The sequence below is a fragment of the Ictidomys tridecemlineatus genome, chromosome 10 (genome assembly GCF_052094955.1).
Source record: "Ictidomys tridecemlineatus isolate mIctTri1 chromosome 10, mIctTri1.hap1, whole genome shotgun sequence".
In the NCBI taxonomy this organism is placed as follows: Eukaryota; Metazoa; Chordata; class Mammalia; order Rodentia; family Sciuridae; genus Ictidomys; species Ictidomys tridecemlineatus.
Window position 1 is genome coordinate 84,061,627 of NC_135486.1, and position 21,835 is coordinate 84,083,461.

Sequence of the window (21,835 nt, forward strand, 5' to 3'; positions counted from 1 at the left end):
ATATAATAGATGGTGTCCTGTAACTGGAAGGTAGATCTGCCCTGCAGCTATCTTCTTTGATGCTCTTTTAAATAAATTGTGCCTGTCTTTTGGAGTTGTGAACTTGAAAAGGACATAAGTATAGACATGACATCCTACTTGCTCCTATTGATAATTCTAGACAATTCTTGCTCTCACCTTCCTAAATACCAGGTTTTGACCCTTAACATCAAATGGCTCCCCTCACTGCACCTGCTTGTTGGAGTCATCGCAGACTTTGGCATACCACCTCTCATTCCCCGAAGATGTGGGGTTTGGGTTCACTTCACTCATTTCAATATCCTTTCTTAAAATTCCAGTGATTCCTACCATATCATTAATCTCAGCTCTTCATTTTTCTGGATATTTCACTGGGAAAATGAGAAAAATCAGAAGAGATCTCCCCAGGTTCCATGCCTCTCCATAATGCTGCCCATAATCCTTTTCTGTAACTGTTCATGTTCCATTTGGGGTCATTCTTTACATCTTCACAGAATTACATCTCCTCTTGCCTATTGAAAGATTCATTCCAGCAATTTTCTTTTCTCTCATCTATATTCACATGTTCATTTTCTCTGTAAGATAATTACTTTCCATACCCAAATGGTCAAAATTTCATCCATCTTAAGAAAATCTTTATTATTGACCCAACAACCTTTAACTAACTTTTCAAAGTGATATTTTTTTCCTCAGGACTCCAACTCCAGGTCCTCTCTATACTCTCTTGAACCTATCCTAATGAATATTTTAATCAAGGCAAAATTTACAGCATATAAAATTCACCATTTAAACCACTTTACTTTTTGTCATGTGTCTGGTGCTGGAGATTTAACTTAAGGTCACACATGTGTTAAGCAAGTACTCTACCACTGAGTTCCATGCCGCAGCCTTCAAAGAATCAATTTTAAAGCATACAATTCAGTGGCTTTTGTACATTCATAGTGTTATGCAATCATCACCACTATCTAATTCCAAATCATTTTCATTACCATAAAGTACATTCCCATACCATCATTATCTTCATTATGGTCTGGATCTGGCTCATGTGTTGGAGGTTTAGTCTCCAATGCAGCACTATTCAGATATGGGGCTTTGGGGAAGAGTTTGGATCATAGGGGCTCTAACCTCATCAATGGATGAATTCATTAGTGGATTCACAGCTAGGTGGACCACTGGGAGGTGGTCAAAACTTTAGGGGGTGATACATAGTTGAAAGGAGTGGGCCCTTTGGGGGTGCCCTTGAGGACTACACTTATCCCTGCCCCCTTTCTTGATCTTTCTCTGCTTCGTGGCCACCAACATAGTTCCCCTCCATTATGCTTGGCCTTATCTCAGACCTATAGCAATGGAGCCAACCAATCATGGACTAAAACCTCTAAAACCCTGAGCCAGTATAATTCTTTTCACCCTTAAGTTGGTTTTCTAAGGTATTTTGTTAAAAGTGACAAAAAGTTGATTAACACATTCTTCATTCTCTCCTCTCTTTCAGACCCTGAAAATTACGAATCTTATTTTTGTCACTATGGATTTGTCTACTCTGGACATTTCTCATAAATGGAAACACATACTAAGTGGATTTCAGGTCTACCATTTTTTTTTTCTCAGCATAATGTGTTCAAAGTCATCCATGCTACAACCTGGATTAGTATTTAATTCATTTTTATTATTATAATTTTTCCCTTTACCACTCCACTGAAACTATGCATAATCAAGGTCAACCTCCATATTACTCTATCTAATATTAATTTTTTTCTCTTCAATCTACTTATTTATCAGTACTATCTGGATTATACTTGATTACTCCTTCCTTTTTGAAATATTTTTGTCTCAGGGTACCAGCACATACTTTTTTTCCTAGTTTTTCCTTTTATATTACTAGTTATTTTTACTCAGTCTCCCTTGCTGGTTTTCCCTCAGTTCCTCAACATCAGATTGCTCCAGAGATCAGTCCTTGATTCTCTTTCCTTCTTTACCCACTCACAATCTTATTAGTATCACGCTGCCTTGTGCCTCTAAAGTTTTTCCTGGATGCTAATGACTCTAAAATTGTAACCGAGGCTCAGACCTTTTGTTGGATTCTAGCTCAGCTATCCTGGACACAAACACTCAGATGGCTAAAAGCACCTCAAAAGAAATCAAGTTCAATGTAAACTTCTAATTTCTTTCTCCTCAAATTTCTCTTCAAGCAGCATTTCCTATCTAATGTTCAGCTAACGACAACCCTATCCTTCTAGTTCAGGCAAGAAATTTGGAGTCCTCCATGACTCATAACCTCTCTCACAAAACATATTTTTTCATCAGCAAATTCTTACTTATGTGCAAAATGCATTCAAAATCTTACCACATCTCACCACTTCCATACTACCCCCAGCTCTATCGCAGAGAAACATCTATTTCTAGATTATAGCAATTACTTCTGAATTTGCTACCTTGTCTTTGCCCTTGGCCCCCTTACTATCTTTAGTGTCCATCAGACCATGTCTCTTCTCCTTTGAAATCCTTCCATGAGATTCCATTCCCAGTGAAGAAAACATTAAAATCCTTACCTTGATCTTCCTCATGCAAACCAGGTTTACTCTGGCAGGTCTTTGCATTTAGAATTTCTTCCAATAAACACAAGCTTCTTCACCCACCCCCTGGCTTTTCTGATCAGTTAATGTGCTTTTAATGGAGACAGGCTAAGGATACTGTTCTAAACTTCACCATCTCATGCTTACCTCTGGCACTCTCTATTTCAGTTTTACATTTTCTTGTTTTCAAATATCACCCCTGAATACAAAATATATTTCCCATTTATTTCTTATATATTTCATTTCCTGACTAAAATGGAAAATCCATGAATGGGATGATTACTCTTTGTTTTTTTCATGGCTGTTTCCCCCATTCCCAAGAAAAAAAATCATAGTATAATATAGGTGCTAAACATATATTTATTTAACTAATGAATAAATAAATGACCCTAAGAAAAAGCCACAGAACATTTTTAAAACATATTGTAGGCCATATAAAAATCATTTATATTTTATTTGTGATAAGACTGAAGCAATTGGTTATGAAAATGATTTACTAATACACCCATAATCTGGTTTCTCATAATAGGAGTTTACAAATAATGAATATGCAAATCCTCTTGAGTGTAAAATATGCTAAAAATAAAACTTCATAGGCAATTAAAACAATGTTTGCAATAATTGAAGCTAAGATTGCACAATAACAATTATCATTAAACAATTAAAATTTTTGTAGGTTCATATAAGAGCTACAAATCTTTTGCCCTCTAGAGCTACATAATTTAATACTGGTCATAGTTCAATTAAATCTTGTATAGTACCTCTAATTTGTCACATAAAAAATAGCAAAATAGTAAAGGCCAAATTGCATGGAATTAAAATATATCTTGTGCCAATTGGCATTAAATATTTTTTTCCAATACCAACTACTTTTAGTATCATTGGCCCCCAAACTAGAAATTATACTCCAAAAATTATGGTATGTGTGGTGGTATGGTATGCATAAATAATAAATCTCCCAGAAATACATTTTTATTTGAATGTATTCAATCCCAGAGTCTGAAACTTTTTAAACATAACACTTATTTATATTTACATTCATATTCATTTATATTTTATCTCTTTCTCTCCATCTCCCTCTCTCACTCATTCTTACATTGCACCATGATTTGACTGCAAGAGAATATTTAGAGGGGTTGGTTAAAATCCTTCATCAATGATACATAATCAATAGGAGGAAGCTTGGCCAACCATTTCAATGTCACCATACCAATGAAGTCACAAGCCTGAGGGCTGTCCTCCTTGAAATCTTATCTCTCACAAACAGATTGTGTGAAACTGGCTAGAAACTCTGAAATGTTACAGAATGAAGTCCAAGTCTCAAGGCTATTGCAGTAAAAGTTATAATTTACACCAGTTTTGACCTCATTTTTTAGGCAATTTCTTTGTCAATTTTTAAAAATTGATAATGGATTTCAATAAATACTTATTAGGTTTTCGAATTCAACTGAAAGAAAAATGGTAACAGGTCTTTAGTTATTTAACTAGATTATACACACACACAAACACACACACATATATGATGAAGCTTCTAACTAAAGGATGACTTATATATTTGTGCCATTTACAAATGTCTGAGGCATGGTCCTGGAAAGCCAAAAATATTCACATAATTTCACAATATTCTGATTATGAGCCTCAGCAAGCAATCTTTATATAAATTATAATCAGCAATTTATTCAAGAATCAGTGTTATTCAAGAATCACTGATTAAACACATTCTTATTTGATCACAGTCACAAACCTTGATTTTTTTTTTATACTTGCTACCTTGATAGAGTGTAGAGCAATTCACTTTCCAATAAATGTAAAATGAATTTTTATTTCTTGGGAGGGGCAGAGGCTAGAATGGTAGTATTCGAAAGTATGAAAATAGTCTTAAGACTTCTCTAATATTATAAAGAGAACTTAATTTTATTTCGCAGCATGCAAAAGTATTTAGACACCATGAAAATACCTATAACTAAGCATTTTTGTAAAGTTGTTTACATCTTCATAGTAAACAGAAATATACATATACCTACATACTTAGTATACTAAGATAATAGCATTTTTTTCTGCAAATTGCCCAATGAATTAAGCACATAAACTTCTCACCATCATTATCACTTCAACTTAAAAAGTGACCATTACTCTTTTAAATTTATTTCTAAATTTACCTAAAGTAAAATTAATATTTAGCTCTTCTCAATGTCATTCATCAGTATTTTGCAGTCTCCCAAATGCAGATACAATATTTTGTTAGATGCATAAGAATTAACTTTGATTCTATTATATGTGGTCCCTTTTCCTCATTTTCATTTTTAATCAGTCATTGGTATTATGTGAAAATAAATATGATTTTATATTTATTTTGCATCCTGCTACCATGATAAATTCAGAAACTTTGTAAAAATAAATCTGCGCTCACTTTGGCAGCACATATACTAAAACTGTAATAATACAAAGGAGATGAACATGGCCCCTAAATAAGGTGACATGCAAAATGCAGTGTTCTGTAATTTAAAATCCAGTAAATTCCATGAAATGTTATGTATAGATAATCATATTACTTTCAGAGACATTCCCTCCTTTTTTTTCTAATTAATTACCTTTACTTAAGAATATCACCAGACTTCCAGTGTGTTGTTGCATAGAAATGATAAGTGACTCCCAAATTTAGGAGCAAAGCATGATTCTCTCATCATTGGGTGTGATGTTAGCTGTAGGCTTTTTGTATAAAACCTTTATCAGGTTAAAAAAGTTTGTAAGTTTGCTGAGGTTTTGGATCATGAAGGTGATTTTAATTTTGTCAAATGTTGTTTTTGCATCTACTAAGATCATCACGGGATCTTTTTCTTCTTCAGTCTGTCAATGTGGTAAATGACATTCATTGATTTCCAAACATTGTACCAGCTTTGAATTCCCTGAATGGTTGCACCTGATTACCTATTTATATATTGCTAGAACTCTGATAATATTTTGTAGGAGACTTAAGACCTGAGGTTTTCTTGTATTTTTGTCTGGATTTTGTGTTAGGGCAAAGTCATTATTTCAAAATAAGGTGATGAGTGTTTTCATCATACCTGTTTTCTGAAATGGAATGTACGGAACTGGTGGCAATTTATCCCCACATATTTGATACAACTTGCCAGTGAAATCATGCGGTTCTGGAATTTTCTTTGATGAAGATTTTCATTATGAGTCTTATTCAACAAACATGAAACTCTTCTGATGTTTAATTTCCGAATAATTGTGGATTTTCCAGCTTTGCAGTTTGATTTCATTATAATCAAAATACCTATTTTTGTATTATTTCAGTTCCTTTAAGATTCTTAAAATTTGTTTCATGGCCCAAATGTTAAAATTCTAAGCCATATAGGCGCCTGATAAGATTTAATAATACTGATCCCATCTTGAACATTCTAATGTTTTGTTTACCATTGATTTTTTATTAGTTTTGATTTTTTTAAATGTTACATCTAAATATCCTTTATCTCATTTAGTAAGCATCTTAGTCTGTCCAGACTGCAAAAAAAAAATACCATAGACTTGGGGCTTCAATAACAGAATTTTTTTCCCTACAGATCTGGAGGCTGGAAGCATAAGATAAGGGCCCTAGTGAGAGCTCTCTTCCAGGCTTGTGCATGACCGCTGTACCCAGAGTTCTCACACAGGAGAGAAGGACCCATAAAACACACACAGTGAGAGAGACAAAGGCAGCATCTTCCTTTTCTTTTGAAGACACAATAGTAGCAAATGAGACCCCATCCTTAGGATTTTACTAAATTACTTCCCAAAGATCCAGCCTTCTCAATACAGTCACAGGGACATTAGGATTTTGCCACAGGAATTTGGTGGAGATGAAGGACACATGTAGAGTCTAGCAGTAAAATTCTAGCGTCTCCTTAAATTTTTGTCCTTCCTCTGTATTGCTGCACCCTTGGACCCTTGCTGCTGACTATCAATGGTTAATGTTGCATATGCACATTGTATTCTGTTCTATTTGCCCTATTATGTATTATTTTAATAAATGTCAATTATATCAAATTAGTGAATGATTTTGTTCAAGTTTTCTATATTCTTACTGATTTTATGTATTTGTCAGGATTATTGATCTATCTATATCTATGTATCTATCTCCTGATATAATTGTGGATTTATTAATTCTTTGAATTCTAATAGTTTTGCCACATATATTTTGGTGTACTGTTGTTAGGTGTGTACATGTTTAGGATTATATTTTCTTACTGAATTTACCCTTTATTACTATATAATGGTCCTATTTATCCCTATTAATTTTCCTTGTTATGAACAACAATTTTGACATGAATATGGTCACTCTACCTTTCTTTGATTTGATTACATGGTACATTTTTCTGCACCCCTTTATTTTTGGTTAATCTGTACAATATTTAAAATGGGTTTTTATAGTCAGAATAAAGATGGTTCTGATTGTTGTTCCAATCTCATATCATCTGAGTTCAGATAGGAATGCTGAGACCACTTATATTCAATATAATAATTTTATGATTACAACTTGTTTATTAATTTTATTTTCTAGGCTTTGATTACCCTTTGTTCCCTTACTACCCTGTTCCACATTTCTGTTATCTCCTTCTATTCTCTTTGCCTTTAGTGTATTATTTCAATTTCTGAATATTCTGATATGTTCAATTTTGTCACTAACTTGTGTTTATTGTTCATTCTAAGGATATGCATTTCTTAGTTTAACATCAGAGCTGGTTAGCATTTCAAATGAAATATAGAAGTGCTACAGCCACAGAATTTTATGTTCCTCACTTTATTCTATAATTATATATGTATAGTTTTATATATATATGTGTATGTGTGTGTGTGTATATATATATGTATATATGTGTATGTGTATGTATATACATACACATACACAATCTTTAGGAGAGAAAAGTATTCTATTTATTCAGTTATTTGTGATTTCAGTTGTTTTTCCTTTATTCTTGAAGCTACAAGTTTTCCTCTGGTAATACTTTTTGATTTTTTTTTCCACCTGAAACATTTCCCTAGCATTTATTTCAGAGTAGGTTTTCTGGTGATAAATATGCCAATGGCTAAAAGACAGAATGTAGGAGAGGGAACAGATTTTGGGGGAAAAAATATAATTTAGTTCTAAGCAGGTTGATTTTGAGATTCTGTAGCAAATACATTTGCCCATTCAGTCCATAAACCTCTTCTTGCCTTTCTTTATTCCAGAGGCTAAAAGCTAAATATTCACTTTTATTACCTTCTCTAGTAACTCAAGTTACTATTGTAACAATTGTCAAGCCAATGACATGGTCAAAGATATAGCCCTCGTCTGCCTCGGCCTTCTTTCTGCCCTAAATTTGACATGTAAGAGCTCTGGTGATCCTTATGATCATCAGGCAATAAGCATAAGGTGAATGGCAGAAAAATCACTCAGTCCTTGATTTTAACAGGTTTGGAGTTAAGAACCAATGCCAACAACTGCTTCTTTTTCATTTTTGAGGTCATTTAAGCAAACTTGCCTATTTTCTCACATCTAAATGCATCCTGACCTTATCCTCTGTTGGAATAGGGTTTTCTGAGGGAAATGAGCAGGTTGATTTGGCTTTGCCTACAGGTCTCTGATGCTCCACCACGACCTCAGGCCTGCGTGAGACTGAAATCACTGACTCTAGTCATCTGGGACTCCGCTCCAAAGCAGTTGTTGCCAAGGAAGATTATCAACAAGGAACCAGGACCCATGGTTCCTAAATGCCAGTCCTATTCTTTGAACTCGGTCTTGCTCTCTTCATAAAAACTATCTCCAGAACCTTGTTGAAAATGCAAGCCACATGGTTTGTGATTCCCACGTAGCAGTTCTGGAGGGAAGCCCAGAATCAATCATCCCCCCCATGTGATTCTGATGATTAACTAGGTTTATTCTGCTATGATAGTGCTTGAACTGGACTAGAGAGTCCCATTTAGAAATTTAATGCTACTTAATTTTACTATCTCTCACATTCCTGTCATTTATAAAATGTAACAGCATCCAAATGCCAATGCTATCTGATAATGCTTTATGCTTTTTCTCCATTATTAATATTTCATAATGCTGTGCTTTCCTTCTAAAAGTTTAAATATGCTCTCAATTCTTATTTTTTGGGGGGAGGGGGATAAAACTCTCCCCACACCCTCACCTCCAGAGAACACACTATGTGACTTTACTTAAATCTTGCCTTTCTCCAAAAGAAGACCACTTCTTTTGCAGATTTTCCAAAAGATGGTATAAAGCACAGGGCCTAAAATTAAGGCTATCATTTTTCTAGATACCTAATTTTGCTTCTACACAATTGTTTATTCTTGTATGTGAAAAACATCTTGGTTCATGACATCCATTTTAACATCACTGGTATCCATGCAGGTCTACTTTCCATGGATAATTTCAGCCTTGAATTTCAAAATGTTCTTCTCTAGTCCTGAATCATGTCATATGAAATGAATTTAACATCCATGTGAAAGGCATAGTCAACCAAATTAGTCTTAAAATTCACTGATGCCTCATATCTTTAGTAAATTCTATTTCTACACCATCTCGAATGCCTTATGATTACAATGATGTCTAGAACTCTTGTCTTAGAAATTGTAAAGCTCAACGTTTTACAATTTGACCACAACTTTCCCTTGAATGTTCAAATTTCCTAATGTTTACACTCCAAGTACAATTACTTTTTTTTTATCCTTCAGTAGTGAATTTTTAGAGGTCTTTTAAGTGCTTACTACAAAATCTGGCATTTGTCTTCTGAATATTTATTATGGCCCATTCACCTTGGCCTTTATCCCAGTATGTGGATCATGGGCAATTAGGGAAATGACTATAGTTCCCAGAGCCAATGATGGAGAGAAAGTTCATGTCAGAAATGACAGTGGGGTCTTATTACAGGCAATGTCAACTCCCAAGCTCCACCTAAGAATGTTCCTGTGCAAATTCATAATGTCAATACAGTTTCAATGGCAGCTACCCAGCAGTGAAGAAACCCCAGCTGATGGCTGATTTCATTGCCTGTTTTGCTTTTGAGGGTAATTAGCTAGACTGGCCAATGAACAGAGCTAGTTTAGCAGGCCCAAATTTTCTGCAGAAAACTATAAAACTGAGAAGTATAAAAATATTGCTAAAGTGATCAGGGTCAGAAATTAAATGTCTCATTAAGTATCAAGCACAGGCTGGCTGTGCTCTGGATCCAGGAAACCACACAGGGTAAGAGAGGGGGAGTTTTAGAAGAGATGGGAACTTAAGAGCAGTCAGCAGTTGAGTTGGCTTTGCCTGCACCTAACCCTGTGTTCTACACTGATTATTTGCATCTCTTCTGATAAACCAAATCTTCTTTTAGTGAAAAGGCATTGAGGTTGATGCTTCAGTTATTTCCTTCTAAAATTTGGAGGAATCTGCCATCTGTTCCCCTGAAGTTCTCTATTTGAATGATCTATCTTTCAGTTTATGGTATTGTGATTTCTTACCTGATCCACACTGATAATACAAAGATGAAAAACACCATGAAGTGCTCCAGTGTTAGAAAGGGCTGTCATCAGCCCCTGTCTTGGTCTAGATGACAAGATATACATATCTGTATGCTCTATCCTACCAGCAAGAGTGCTGTTTAAAAATCCAAGCAAGACACAGAAACAGAGATCTTTGCTTGGTCTCAGGAAAGCCAGTACATCTTTTTTTCTGGTTTTGAAATATCAGTTACCACAACTGCCATATTTTTGTATCAGATTAGAACTTAGAATCCCTCTTGACAAAATAGCTACAATTGTTTGGAAATGGTTTAAGGTGAACCCAAGGGTTCAGGAGTTGGAAGTTTGGTCCCTAGCGTGTCAATATTAAGAGGTGATGAAACTTTTATAAGGTACAACTCAGTTGGAGGTCACTGGATCCCTAGAGGCACTACCTTTCGTTGGAGTAGATGCAGATATTGTGGGATCCTGGTTAGCTCTCATGAAAGGGTTGTTATAAGAGAGAAAGCCCATCTTTCTTGCTTCCTGTTTCAACATATGACTTTCTCCCTCTTACACACTTTCGTGCAATTATGCATTAACCATGAAGTGATTCTTCCATGGGACCCTTACCAGAGTCAATCAGATGGTGGCACTATGCCTTGGAACTTCTAGAACTGTGAGATAAATTAACCTCTTTTCATTATAAAACACCCAATCATGGGTATTTCATTATAGTAACAGAAAATGGACTAAAATAAAAGCTATCTTTATTCTGCTGCATTGTACCACAATATAATAAAATTTTAAGGAGGAATATTGTGGTGTGTATAGACTTATACATACATTGGCTTTTTAGATTAAATTCTTATTCTTGCTTGGTAGATTAACCAAATTTTAATTTTAATAATAATTTTTTTCCTTTGTTAACTGGGTAAATGAGGAATTGAAATTATTCAGTTAAAGGCCAATAAGAATATATTTTAGACATATGTGATTTATCAATATATTTGTTTCAATCTTAATTGAAAATAAATTATAACTAATTTTCCCTCCATTTTGTGTCTTGCACTGAAAGAATCAAGGTACTACTTCAAGAAGACCATTTCAACTATATGGAAGCCAGTGTCTACCAATCTCCTAAAAGGCACGGAGTTAAGAATTAACTAGCCAGTATAAACATTGCTACAAGATTCAATTCTGCAACTAAATTACCCCATTCAGTCCTTTACAGCATCAGAGTCTGTGAAAAATAGCCCATCTTCACTTTCAAAATAGATCCAGTCACTGTTAAACAATGTATTAGAACAATGAAAAATATCCCATATTAAAACATCAGGCAAAAATCCTGAGTAGTTCAAAGTCTGACAACGTTTAAATTGCACTGTATTTATTTTACACAATAAGGATCAAAATGAAAGAAAAAGTTCTTACCATGCACAGGCAAGCAGCCTGAACTGAAAGATATGTCGTCAATAGCTATGACTACATCCTGTTCATGAGTTGCAATCATTTGACCTTGAAAGACAACCTGCACAAGAAGAGCAAAACAGAACAAAACACAAAGCAAAAGAACATCAGTGTTACAGAAGAACGTCAACAAGTAAGAAACATGCTACTTAGAAGCACTTGAGTTATCATCATGCCAATTCCAAGAAAAAGGAAAAATAGTCTCTAGGACAAGAAAATGTGCAGTCATCACTGTACCACACAGATGTCTGGCACAGGTTAGGTAACATGTTTGTGAAGTGAAACAAAGCTTATCTGATTTCTATCCCGCAACCATCTTCCATGTTTATTCCCCACGTGGCCTTCCCATGTGTTTAGCAATTACCAGTTTTTGTATACAGGTTTCATTTTAGCATCTTTTTTTTTTTTTTTTTTTTTTTTTGGTACTAGAGATTGAACTCAGGGGCACTCGACTGCTGAGCCACATCCCCAGCCCTATTTTGTGTTTTATTTAGAGAAAGGGTCTCCTGAGCTGCTTAGCATCTCACTTTTGCTGAGGCTGGCTTTGAATTCGCCATCCTCCTGCCTCAGCCTCTTGAACCACTAGGATTATAAGCGTGTGCCACCACACCTGGCTCTGGTTCTTAGCATCTTGCAACCATTCCCCATTTTCACTTCTGATTCTTGGCATTGGATTCTCAGTATTGCCTTTGATATCCTCAGTTGTATTCTTGTACCTCTTGTGCCATTATCAACACATAGCTTTGAGATATCGATGGAAAATGCACTGTTCAGCAACTTGTTAAAATGACTGACTTCTATGCTGTGATATGGAGCCAGCCCAAGTCTACACCAGGAAGAAATATCCTCATATGATTAATCCAAGAAATCTGGAAAGAAGTCACTGTCCAATTTCTAATTGCCGAATAGAAGGTTGGTGTGTTAGTATACTGAGTTTTATTCTGCCTCACTAATGAATACCAATGCTCTTTGAAAACTCATCCATAGATGTATTCAAAGCATATGTATTGTTCAAACTTGCTTACAATATAAACACCTTTATTTCAGAAACTCAGTGCTACTTCTTAGGTCCACAGTTGGTGTGGATACAGTAAGCCATAGCAGATCATAGTGCTGTGCCTTATTCACTTTTGTTCTTGTCCAACATGTCATTCTAACATATTTCTTTCCAAACAGGAGTCACTTCTAATTCATAATATGCTTTGTTTTTTCCTCAAATTGGATGCCTTACCTCACTCGTGTTCCAACCGTGTTACCTGAAGTCTGCTTCTTCGCAATGCTCACAACTCCAAAATGGCCTTTAGAATTCCATTCTCTTCTAGTGCCATGTCCAATCAGATCCCTTAAGCCTATTTTTCTTCCATTCCTATCACCACTCCTGTACCCCCTTGCCCAACCTATTAAATTTTAAATTACTTTTTGCCTTAATCCTATTGTTAGGGTTTGAAACAGATATTCTGCACTTATTTGATTCTGTTACATTACATGTTAATTTGGTATAACTGAAGACAACTTACTGTGAAAACTGGCTGCCATTTGAGCCCAGGAACTCAGCAAGAGGAAAACACTTTTTTTTTTCCCCTCAGAAAAAGAACTATTTCTCTATATGTAGGGAGATTTACTAATGGCTACAAAACACAAAATTCATCAGGAAAAATATAAACAGCCTAGGTAAATAGATTTTCTAAAAAGATTTTCCAGGGATTTGGGCTAGGATATGACAAAATGGTGGAAGATACAGGTCTCAGGAAGAATCACCAACAGTCAGAGGCTGAGCTGGCTGCAGGGAGTAGCCTTTCTAGGAAAAGTTGTGTCTTACTTATCTTGTGTTTTCTAAAATTTTGTCAAATATTTTCTCCCCAAACACTCACCTCATTTTGGTGATGTTGGGGATAAGTTTTAAAAGAAGCAAAGTAGCACAAAAAAAAGAAAGAAAGAAAGAGAAAAAGAAATAGAAAGAAAGGGAAAACACACACACACACACACACATGTACACACACACAAGCAAATCATAAAGGGGTAATGGAATTAGGATCTTGGCAACATCTCAGGGATCAGACACAGCCTGCACTGACCCCTAGTAAACATGAGGCAACTTTCTTTTTCCCCAAGTATTTTGAAAAAAGATGACCCCTGAATGTAGAAAGAGGGGTCAATGCCAAACCATTTGATTTAAATGTTAGAGGAATCTGCAATGGAAAATGAGTCCCGGACATAGGGCCACTTAAGTTACATTAGTAACAACATGACTAGAAACTCATAATCATATGTATTGCATTAGAGTTGTCTGTAATGGTAGTATGCATTCAATTTATTCCCAAACATCAGAAGAGTCCAGTAATTTTCCCCATCATGAGTTCATATAATAAATAGTTTTGGATTATAACTTTGAAAAAAGTGAGGGTAGAACTTTAAAATTAAGGAACAATTGATATTTTTAATAAATGACTCATTTTTTGGTTTTTATTAATTAAGTCTATTCTTTCTAAGTAAAAGGCTGCTGAGAGCTCTTCAGTGTTTTTAAATAAAATATCAAAACAATCACAAGGAGATAATAGCATATTTAAAAACTGTTTCAGAGCTGGGGCTGTAGCTCAGTGGTAGAGCACTTGCCAAGCATGACAAAGACCTGGGTTCGATCTCCAGTAAAAAACCAAAAAGTCTACAATTCACTATCATTTAGTTTAACAATCCAAACTACCAACTTGAAAACTACAGTGATATGTTAGTAATATAATATTTATTCCTTCCTATAAGATCCCTTGAACAACCACCACCAAACTTTTAAAAAATCTTCAGACAAAGGGGTGAGGCAGATTTCATTTGATTTTGTAACTGAATTTTACTGCATACTTGATTTGTTGTATTCTTTGCCTTCTTGAAAAATTTAGAATAATATAAACTTCACTGCTTACATATGCAAGTTTTATAAACATGATTGAGATTCCTCACCACCACGTAATGCCTAACATTATTCCTCCCAACATGGCCAACAAGACAGAAGAATATTTAATAAGTTAAATGCAACAGATTTGACCCAATCTGGAGGCTTTGTTCTTTCTCTTTTCTCCCATGTTTTCTAAATTCCCATAATGCTTTAATATGATACAGAAAATTATTATGGCTTAGTGACTAAGTGATTATCTGAAATGAAACTACACTAGATTCTAATCTGATATGGGATTTAGGAGGTCATTCACCTCTTGAAGTTTACAGTCTTCCTGTTAACAATGGTGTAAATCATCATTCTACCTGAGAGGATTTTCTTGAAAGGCCAGTTAGATTATGTGTAACAAAAGACTCAACATAATTTCTCACACATAAATGCTCAACAAGTGCTAGTTGTTATTCCTTTAATGTCTTCAGGAACTTTCTGAAATGCTGCCACCTATGCCATTGCTTGTTTATATGGTTGTATTTTTTCAGAAATTATCCTCCCTCAATTTTATTAAGGAATAAACCTAGAATTTTAAAGATGAACACAATAAAGTCCCCAAGTGAGAGCCAACTCCAGACGCTTTTTCAAAAGTCCATGCTAAGCTGGAATCTAGCTGGGCTTTTAACTACCAGAAGTCAGCATGGAGGGGAAATTACAGAAAACAGAATAATTCTCAGGGGCTCATGAGTTGATGAGGCAGCAAATGCTGTGTGGAGATGCTGATTACACAATTCCCTCAAATAAGCCTCTGACGAAAGCTTTTCAGGAATAAGATACTAGAGGGTGGCAGGCTGTATTACCAGCGCAGCACATCTCTGTAGCCCACGGAACAATAGCAAATGAACATCTGCTCTCTTGCTGACAGGATAAAACCAAAACATACCTGCAGTCTTAAAAGATTGGTGTAGTCGAAGGATCCCAACAGAATCGCACAGTTTACTGTTTTACCCAGTCTTTAAGGTAGAAGCACTGTTCCTATCAGCAATAAAGTTATTTGGGGAATTCTTTTACCATCAACTCTGTTTAGAAGTTTGAAATGATGTATAAATAACGACAAAGCATGTGGGTGTGGACAAGCTTCTCATCTCAGTCCTTAAAGTTGATATAGTTTTGGAGAGAAAAGGCAATTCAGCAAATGCTCCCTCCCAAATCTAGTCGATGTGACTAAGTCCCCACAAAAGCACTCTTGGTTTAATTTTGTTGCTTTTGTTGTTGCTGTCTAGAAAAGACAGAAACCAGGGACCAAGAAGAGAAGGGTTAAAAAATAAACTAGAAACTTCTCTAGCAATTAATAACAAATGCCCGAAGTTTCACAGTGAACTAGAATATATTACCGTTGTTCAGAGGAATTCATTCTGGATACCATACCTCACCAAAGCCACAAATGTGTTCTGGGTCCCCCCAAATGTCAAACATCTTCTTTTAACGTGGTACTAGTGAACTTCCTTGCCCAGTGCACCCCAAGTTTTACCTCAAAAGAATGACTCATTTGTAGGAAGACTTAAATGCCTGATGTCTTAAGTGCCTTTTACCCCCAATAAACACACATAGATACTTGACTTCAAGAGAATACAAAGTGTGGCTGGGCATGGTGGCACATGCCTGTAATCCCAGCAACTTGGGAGGCTGCAGTAGAAAGATGGCAAGTTCAAAGCCAGTCTCAGCAACTTAGTGGGGCACTTAGCAACTCAGGGAGACCCTGTCTCTAAAAAAATATTTTAAAAAGATATGGGGATGTGGCTTAGTGGCAATCCCGAGCATCCACTCCCCCCAAAAAAAGTACAAAGTCTCAAACTACAGAATTGTGATTCCTCTTGTCTATGTGCCATTGGACCATTTACTAAATGATTTTTTAAATCTCCATTTGGTGCCAAATTTGATGCCAAATTTACCAACGCCAGAAAATTCCAATTTGGGTAATTTTATGATGTCAATTAAGAAAATATTCCCTTCTTATATCTTGTAATTCGACATTTATAATAAAGTATCTTGCTTATTTGTTTATGCTTTTCCTATTAATCACCCAAAATAGCTAAAGGCAATATTGAATTAAATTCATTCCCTATTTTAAACAAGTACTAAATTCATCACATATTAGATTATTTGCTGTAGAATGAAATTATTATTAAATCATAAAGTCAATTATTATATCATTCTAAATTGAAAAAGGAAACCTATGGGGAGTAAATTGATCTACAAACCAGGTTAGGAAGCTAATTGATTAGGAATAAAATACTTTAAGTGACAAATTTTGCTTAGCTGTCCCAATGTTAAAATATAAACCACTTTTCCAAGAACTCTTGAGATAATCATAGATTAAAATTTCCACCATGCCTAAGTATATTAAGCTGCATAAAATGTTTGTCTTATGTAGGCTTTCATTGGATTTAATTCTCAAAATTATTTAGGAAAATAAAGACTGTGATGAATCGAGCTTAACCATGAGATAAATGTGACAATTACTCTCTTTCAACAATATTCGGAATTAGTATTTAAGTCAACCAGTTTCTTTCCTCATTACCAAACATTATTCTCTTCTCTCAAAAGCATGAGAAAACTCTGAAAGGAAAATGATTCTAAGGGAAAAGAAATGAAAAGAAAGAGGAGGTTAAAAAAGCAAGGAAAACAGAAAAAATCCAAAAACAAATGGAAAATGACATTATATTTTACAGATACATCTACATATCTTAAAATGTATCCACTTTAATTTATTACACAGATTCAAGACTTCACTGTTAAACTCTCTGTGCTTTAGGGTGACCAGCACATATGTTCACTTTCAGTACTTGAAAGTCCTTGGAAATACCTCAGTCCCTGGCAAATTGAGTGAACCCTTTATTTTTAATTCACCTGTGTTAAAGATCTGGTTCTTGTCACTTTCCCTTCAAAAGCCATAGCTGGAGCCTGGAATAGACATACCTGAAAGTTCTTTGAACTCTGGATTTTGATGACATTTCTTTCCCATTGATTTTGGAGCTTGGCTGTGTTTTGCCATAAGTTCCCAACAGGACCACCACATTCGGTTTGAAGACCTACCATCAATTTGCCATTCACATGGCTCAAGAAGTGATAAAATGTAATCTGCAAAAAAAGAAAAAAGAAAATTATTACTCAAACAATTACAATAAAGAAATCTCTAAATATGACAAAGTATTTTAAATGCTGTTTACTTTCAAATACCTGACAAGCATGTTGGTCCTTAGTTGGAAGGAAAAGTCTGCTTCTCAAGTTTGAGGAATTACCATCCACTCTGGAGACCAGTGAGAGGAAGCAGGCTGAGAGAAGCAAGAGTCAGGACATGAGAGTCAGAGTGATTGCTGGCAAATATATTCGAGCCACCACTGGTGATTCATGGCCACATCCACATTAGGCCAATATGATTTTGTTTAAAGAATGAAAAACTAAACCACACTATTCGCTTTTGTAAATGGCCTAATTAGTACTTTTACTTCTAAATATTGCCCAGTGATATAACTAATTGTGATTGTACTCCCTATAATGTTACTACAGGCTACAGTCCACAACCCAATTTGACACATTGACATAGAAAATGACAACCCTGTAAAAAATGGTATCCAGTGCAAACATTATACTGAGCTTGCTTACCAAAATAAGCACTTCAATGAAGAATTCAAAAGAGATCATCTACTCTGGCTTTTGTTTCAAAAGGCTTGGATCAAATAGTCCCAGCTTTTTCCAGGAGTATGAGAAACAACTAAGCCCTGACAGTCTTGTGTTTGCTATCATGCAGATAAATGACTGTGGCTGTTTAAAGGCCGCAAAATATAGGCTGGGATTGTGGCTCAGCAGTGGAGCGCTCCCCTAGCATGGGCGGGACCCAGGTTCCATCCTCAGCACCATATAAAATAAATAAATAAATAAAAGCCATAAAATAAATATTGAACATTCTCTGGGCTTCCATAGATTTCCTGTAATGCTTTACAAGGGTTATAGTATATAATCTGGGAACCATTCTTTTCTGCTATCCACTATTTGGTGTGTTCTTATTAGCAAAAAGAAAAAAAGAAAAAAAAGAGAGAGAGAGATAGGAAAAAAAATGATGCTGATGATTTTGATGACATATTTTCTGAAGTTATTCAATAGTATATTAGAGCTGGATTGGAAATCAAATCTAATTGTCACATCATTAAAAGAATGCATTGTAAAATTATGAAATCTAAGGAACTTCTTCCCTATTCTTATTCCAAAATTTTACCCTAACGAACCCAGAATAGTGATAACCTTGCTTGTACATAGAGACAGAGGCATAATTAAAATCACTGCAAAGAATATACTCTGGAATTATTTTATGTGAAATTCAAATGAAGAACTAGTAACATGGTGTAAGTGGACAATCATTAATTTGCTCTTGCAGCAGGCAAACATATTAAATAAGTATAATCAAATAATGAACATAATGAACCATATGGATATATTGTTTAAGGTTTAAAGAATATTATTAGCAGTACAAATGGTAATAGCATTTAGTAAGTTTTAATTTAGCTACTTAAAAAATCCATGAGATGTACAAGAAAAAATTTTTCATTTATAAAGGATATTAATCGTATTTTTTTAAATTTTGGTGTTACAAATCAGCTGTGACACTGATTTTATCAGTCATTTTATCCAAATGATTACATTTTAGGATTTCTTCAGCCATGTAAATGGCAAATTGATAGTAGGTCTTCAAACTGAATGTAGTGGTCCTGTTGGGAACTTAATAATAAAAATATTATTGCAAAGTTTAATAATAAGTTAGCATTTGCAATAATATTTTTCAAATTGCACTAGAACAAATTATTTAAAATTTTAAGCACAGCATTTTATAAATATAAACTGTCATTTGTTACATGCTACAGTGCTACAAATTATTCTGTGTTTTGTCAAATACTAAGTGAAGGTTAATCTTTGGGTTATAAGAGAAAGCAGAGTTTTAAATCTGGAAACAGCTTGAGTTCCTTTGACATTGGCCCTAATAATAAACTTTTCACTTTCATGAGAGAGAGGAAGAGGAAGAACAGAAGCAGCAGCAGTGGCATTGGAAATATACCCAACAGCAAGATCTTCTTTCTACCTTTAATTCCAAGTTAGTGACAAGAGCAAGTGTTTTTAGGGTACACTCCATTTTACCTTGCATCTTCTAACAGAGTAAGGAATTCAATTCATGGATGGAGATGTTTCTTGGAGAGGACTACTACCTGGCAAAACATTCTCTGTTTTTTTAAGAAGACATTAGTCATCATGTTTACTTATGAGAGAAAGAGGTAAACTTTAGGCAACAGAATGTTTTTCACCTATGCCACCTTTAGCACTCCATCCTCCTGGTAACTTTGACCATCAGAAAGAGACTATATAAAGCTCTTGGATAAGAAAAACTGCCTCATGTATCCAGTATTCTTTCCTACTCTTTGAAGCCACATAACAATATACCTGTTACACATACATACCACCCCCACACTTCCTTCTTCATCATCATATATACTGTTCATCTCTATACCACACACTTCTCAGTAAGTTATGTGATTCATCTATTTCCATTTTGTGCCTGAATCCCTAAAAGCAAATGCATAACCTATCTTTAAAACTCACGTATTAAAAAATCTTGTGATAATGTTTTTAATTATTAAATGAAAAAAAAACAGAAACACAAACATCAGGATTTCATGCATCTTAAATGCTTATGCTAGATGGCTTTTTAAAAAAATATTTTTCTCAGTAACTGGGTGTAGGAATGAAATTCTAACATAAACCAAGTTGGATGACACCAAAAGGGAGTGAATAAAATACAGAGGCAACAAATATCATGAATCAAGTTTTGAAAGCTAAATCAAATAACTTTGGCAATGGAACCCAGCAATCTTGACCTTTGGGAAAGATAAGGGAGAGATTTCAGTTTCACTTTCCCAACTATTCATAGGAAGACTTGTATTTCCTCCTTTTCCTAAGTTCTGAGTGATTAATGGGGCTGAATGTAAGCAGAAGAAACATAAATCCTATCACATGTGATATTGTAAGCAGTTGGCTCAAGGGAGCTAAAAAAAGTGAGCATTTTAACAGTGAGATAATATCAGTTCTTAAGAATATTTCCCCCAAAAATAGCTGCAGGAACAGATCATCATAACAAGATGCAGGGCCTAAGGCAAAGGTTAAAGCATCCAACTTTATAAAGCTGAGAAAAGTATGTTCATCATTGACAGAAATATGGCTGAGTTCAGAAAACAAAAAGAAAATGATAGTTTTAGATATAAATCCCTTCAAGTTGTGATTTCTAATTACTAATCTCTGTTTCTGTCAAATCATAAATTTTGTCTCATACCTGTTCATTGAACTCACAAAGCGCTACACTACCAGATAATACTTGAGAAAATTTTATCTCTTAGAGGATAAGTTCAAATAGTCATCCCTTATCATTGCTTGCAAATGCTATCTGAGTGTGGCCATATCAACTTCTGTCTGCCATCAGTGACAAAGGGCAAGGTGAGCCACTTTATAAGATCATAAAACATGCAGTAAAACATGAAGGTGATATTAGTGAAAATAATACCGTAAAGACCTCTGAAAATTTTCTCTTCCATAAAGGCAATTTTTAAAACTGTAAACATGGTCAGCATTTACTTTTATAGGGCTCTAGATAATAGTTAACCTAGAGATCTTCTAGTGAAGAAAAAAATGAACTTCAGTAAAAACAGAGAGTTTTATTTGTTTTGTTGTATTTGCTTTAGCTTGCCCTCATCTTGTAGTACACTCTTGAGCTACATGGTAACTTTGAAAAAATAACATCTAGCATTCTCATGTGGCCGGCACACCAGAAAAGTAAAATTCAGTCAGAGCTCTGCCAAAACCTCATTTTCATATTGTTCCCATAATTTGGCCGGTCTGGTGGATCTTTGACAGACACCACTTAAAATGCTGTTGAAATTTAACATAATGATAACTCTCTCGTTGCAAAATATTTCTTCGTTGAAAGGATTTGCTGAAAACAACTAGTGGCAAGTGTTTTAACTTCACGGTTGTGAGGCAGAGTACAACACTTGAGGAAAATGATCAACTAATCATAAAACTCATGGGGACAAGATGTTGACTGGGGTTTTGAAAAGTTCCAGTATGTTCCTGCAAATCTGAAGGGATGAACGAGTTCATGGGGAGAACTTGTACATGCTCTAGAAGACCTGAAAATCTAAGCTCTCATCTCTAGCTGACCTTGAGTCTTTAGGAGAGCAGGAAATGAAAACCAGACAGAGTTATCAGTTTCATAGTAAGAGTTGAAGTTACAGCCCGACACAGATAGGACTCCTTCAGAAAGCGCTGAGATATGCATTGGTTCTAGGATGCCTGTTCTGAATGTTTGAGATGTCTTCCTTGAAACAAATGTGTTATAGCCTAA

General features: G+C 35.1%; 1 protein-coding gene and 1 non-coding gene across 2 annotated transcripts in view; one reads left to right on the forward strand and one right to left on the reverse strand.

Annotated features, from left to right (window-relative positions):
* The window catches only part of Malrd1 (MAM and LDL receptor class A domain containing 1), a 610,752-nt gene that overhangs the window by 577,077 nt on the left and 11,840 nt on the right, over positions 1–21,835 (reverse strand). Inside the window, exons 3-5 of the mRNA XM_078024684.1 lie at positions 17,632–17,726; positions 17,371–17,532; positions 11,478–11,574 (exon numbers count right to left, since the gene is read on the reverse strand). Of these exons, the coding sequence (XP_077880810.1) occupies positions 11,478–11,574; positions 17,371–17,532; positions 17,632–17,726 (354 nt within the window). The remainder of the gene's footprint in view (positions 1–11,477; positions 11,575–17,370; positions 17,533–17,631; positions 17,727–21,835) is intronic.
* LOC120887700 (U6 spliceosomal RNA) lies at positions 4,991–5,093 on the forward strand. Its single transcript, XR_005731036.1, has one exon. It is a non-coding gene; the product is annotated as a U6 spliceosomal RNA (small nuclear RNA).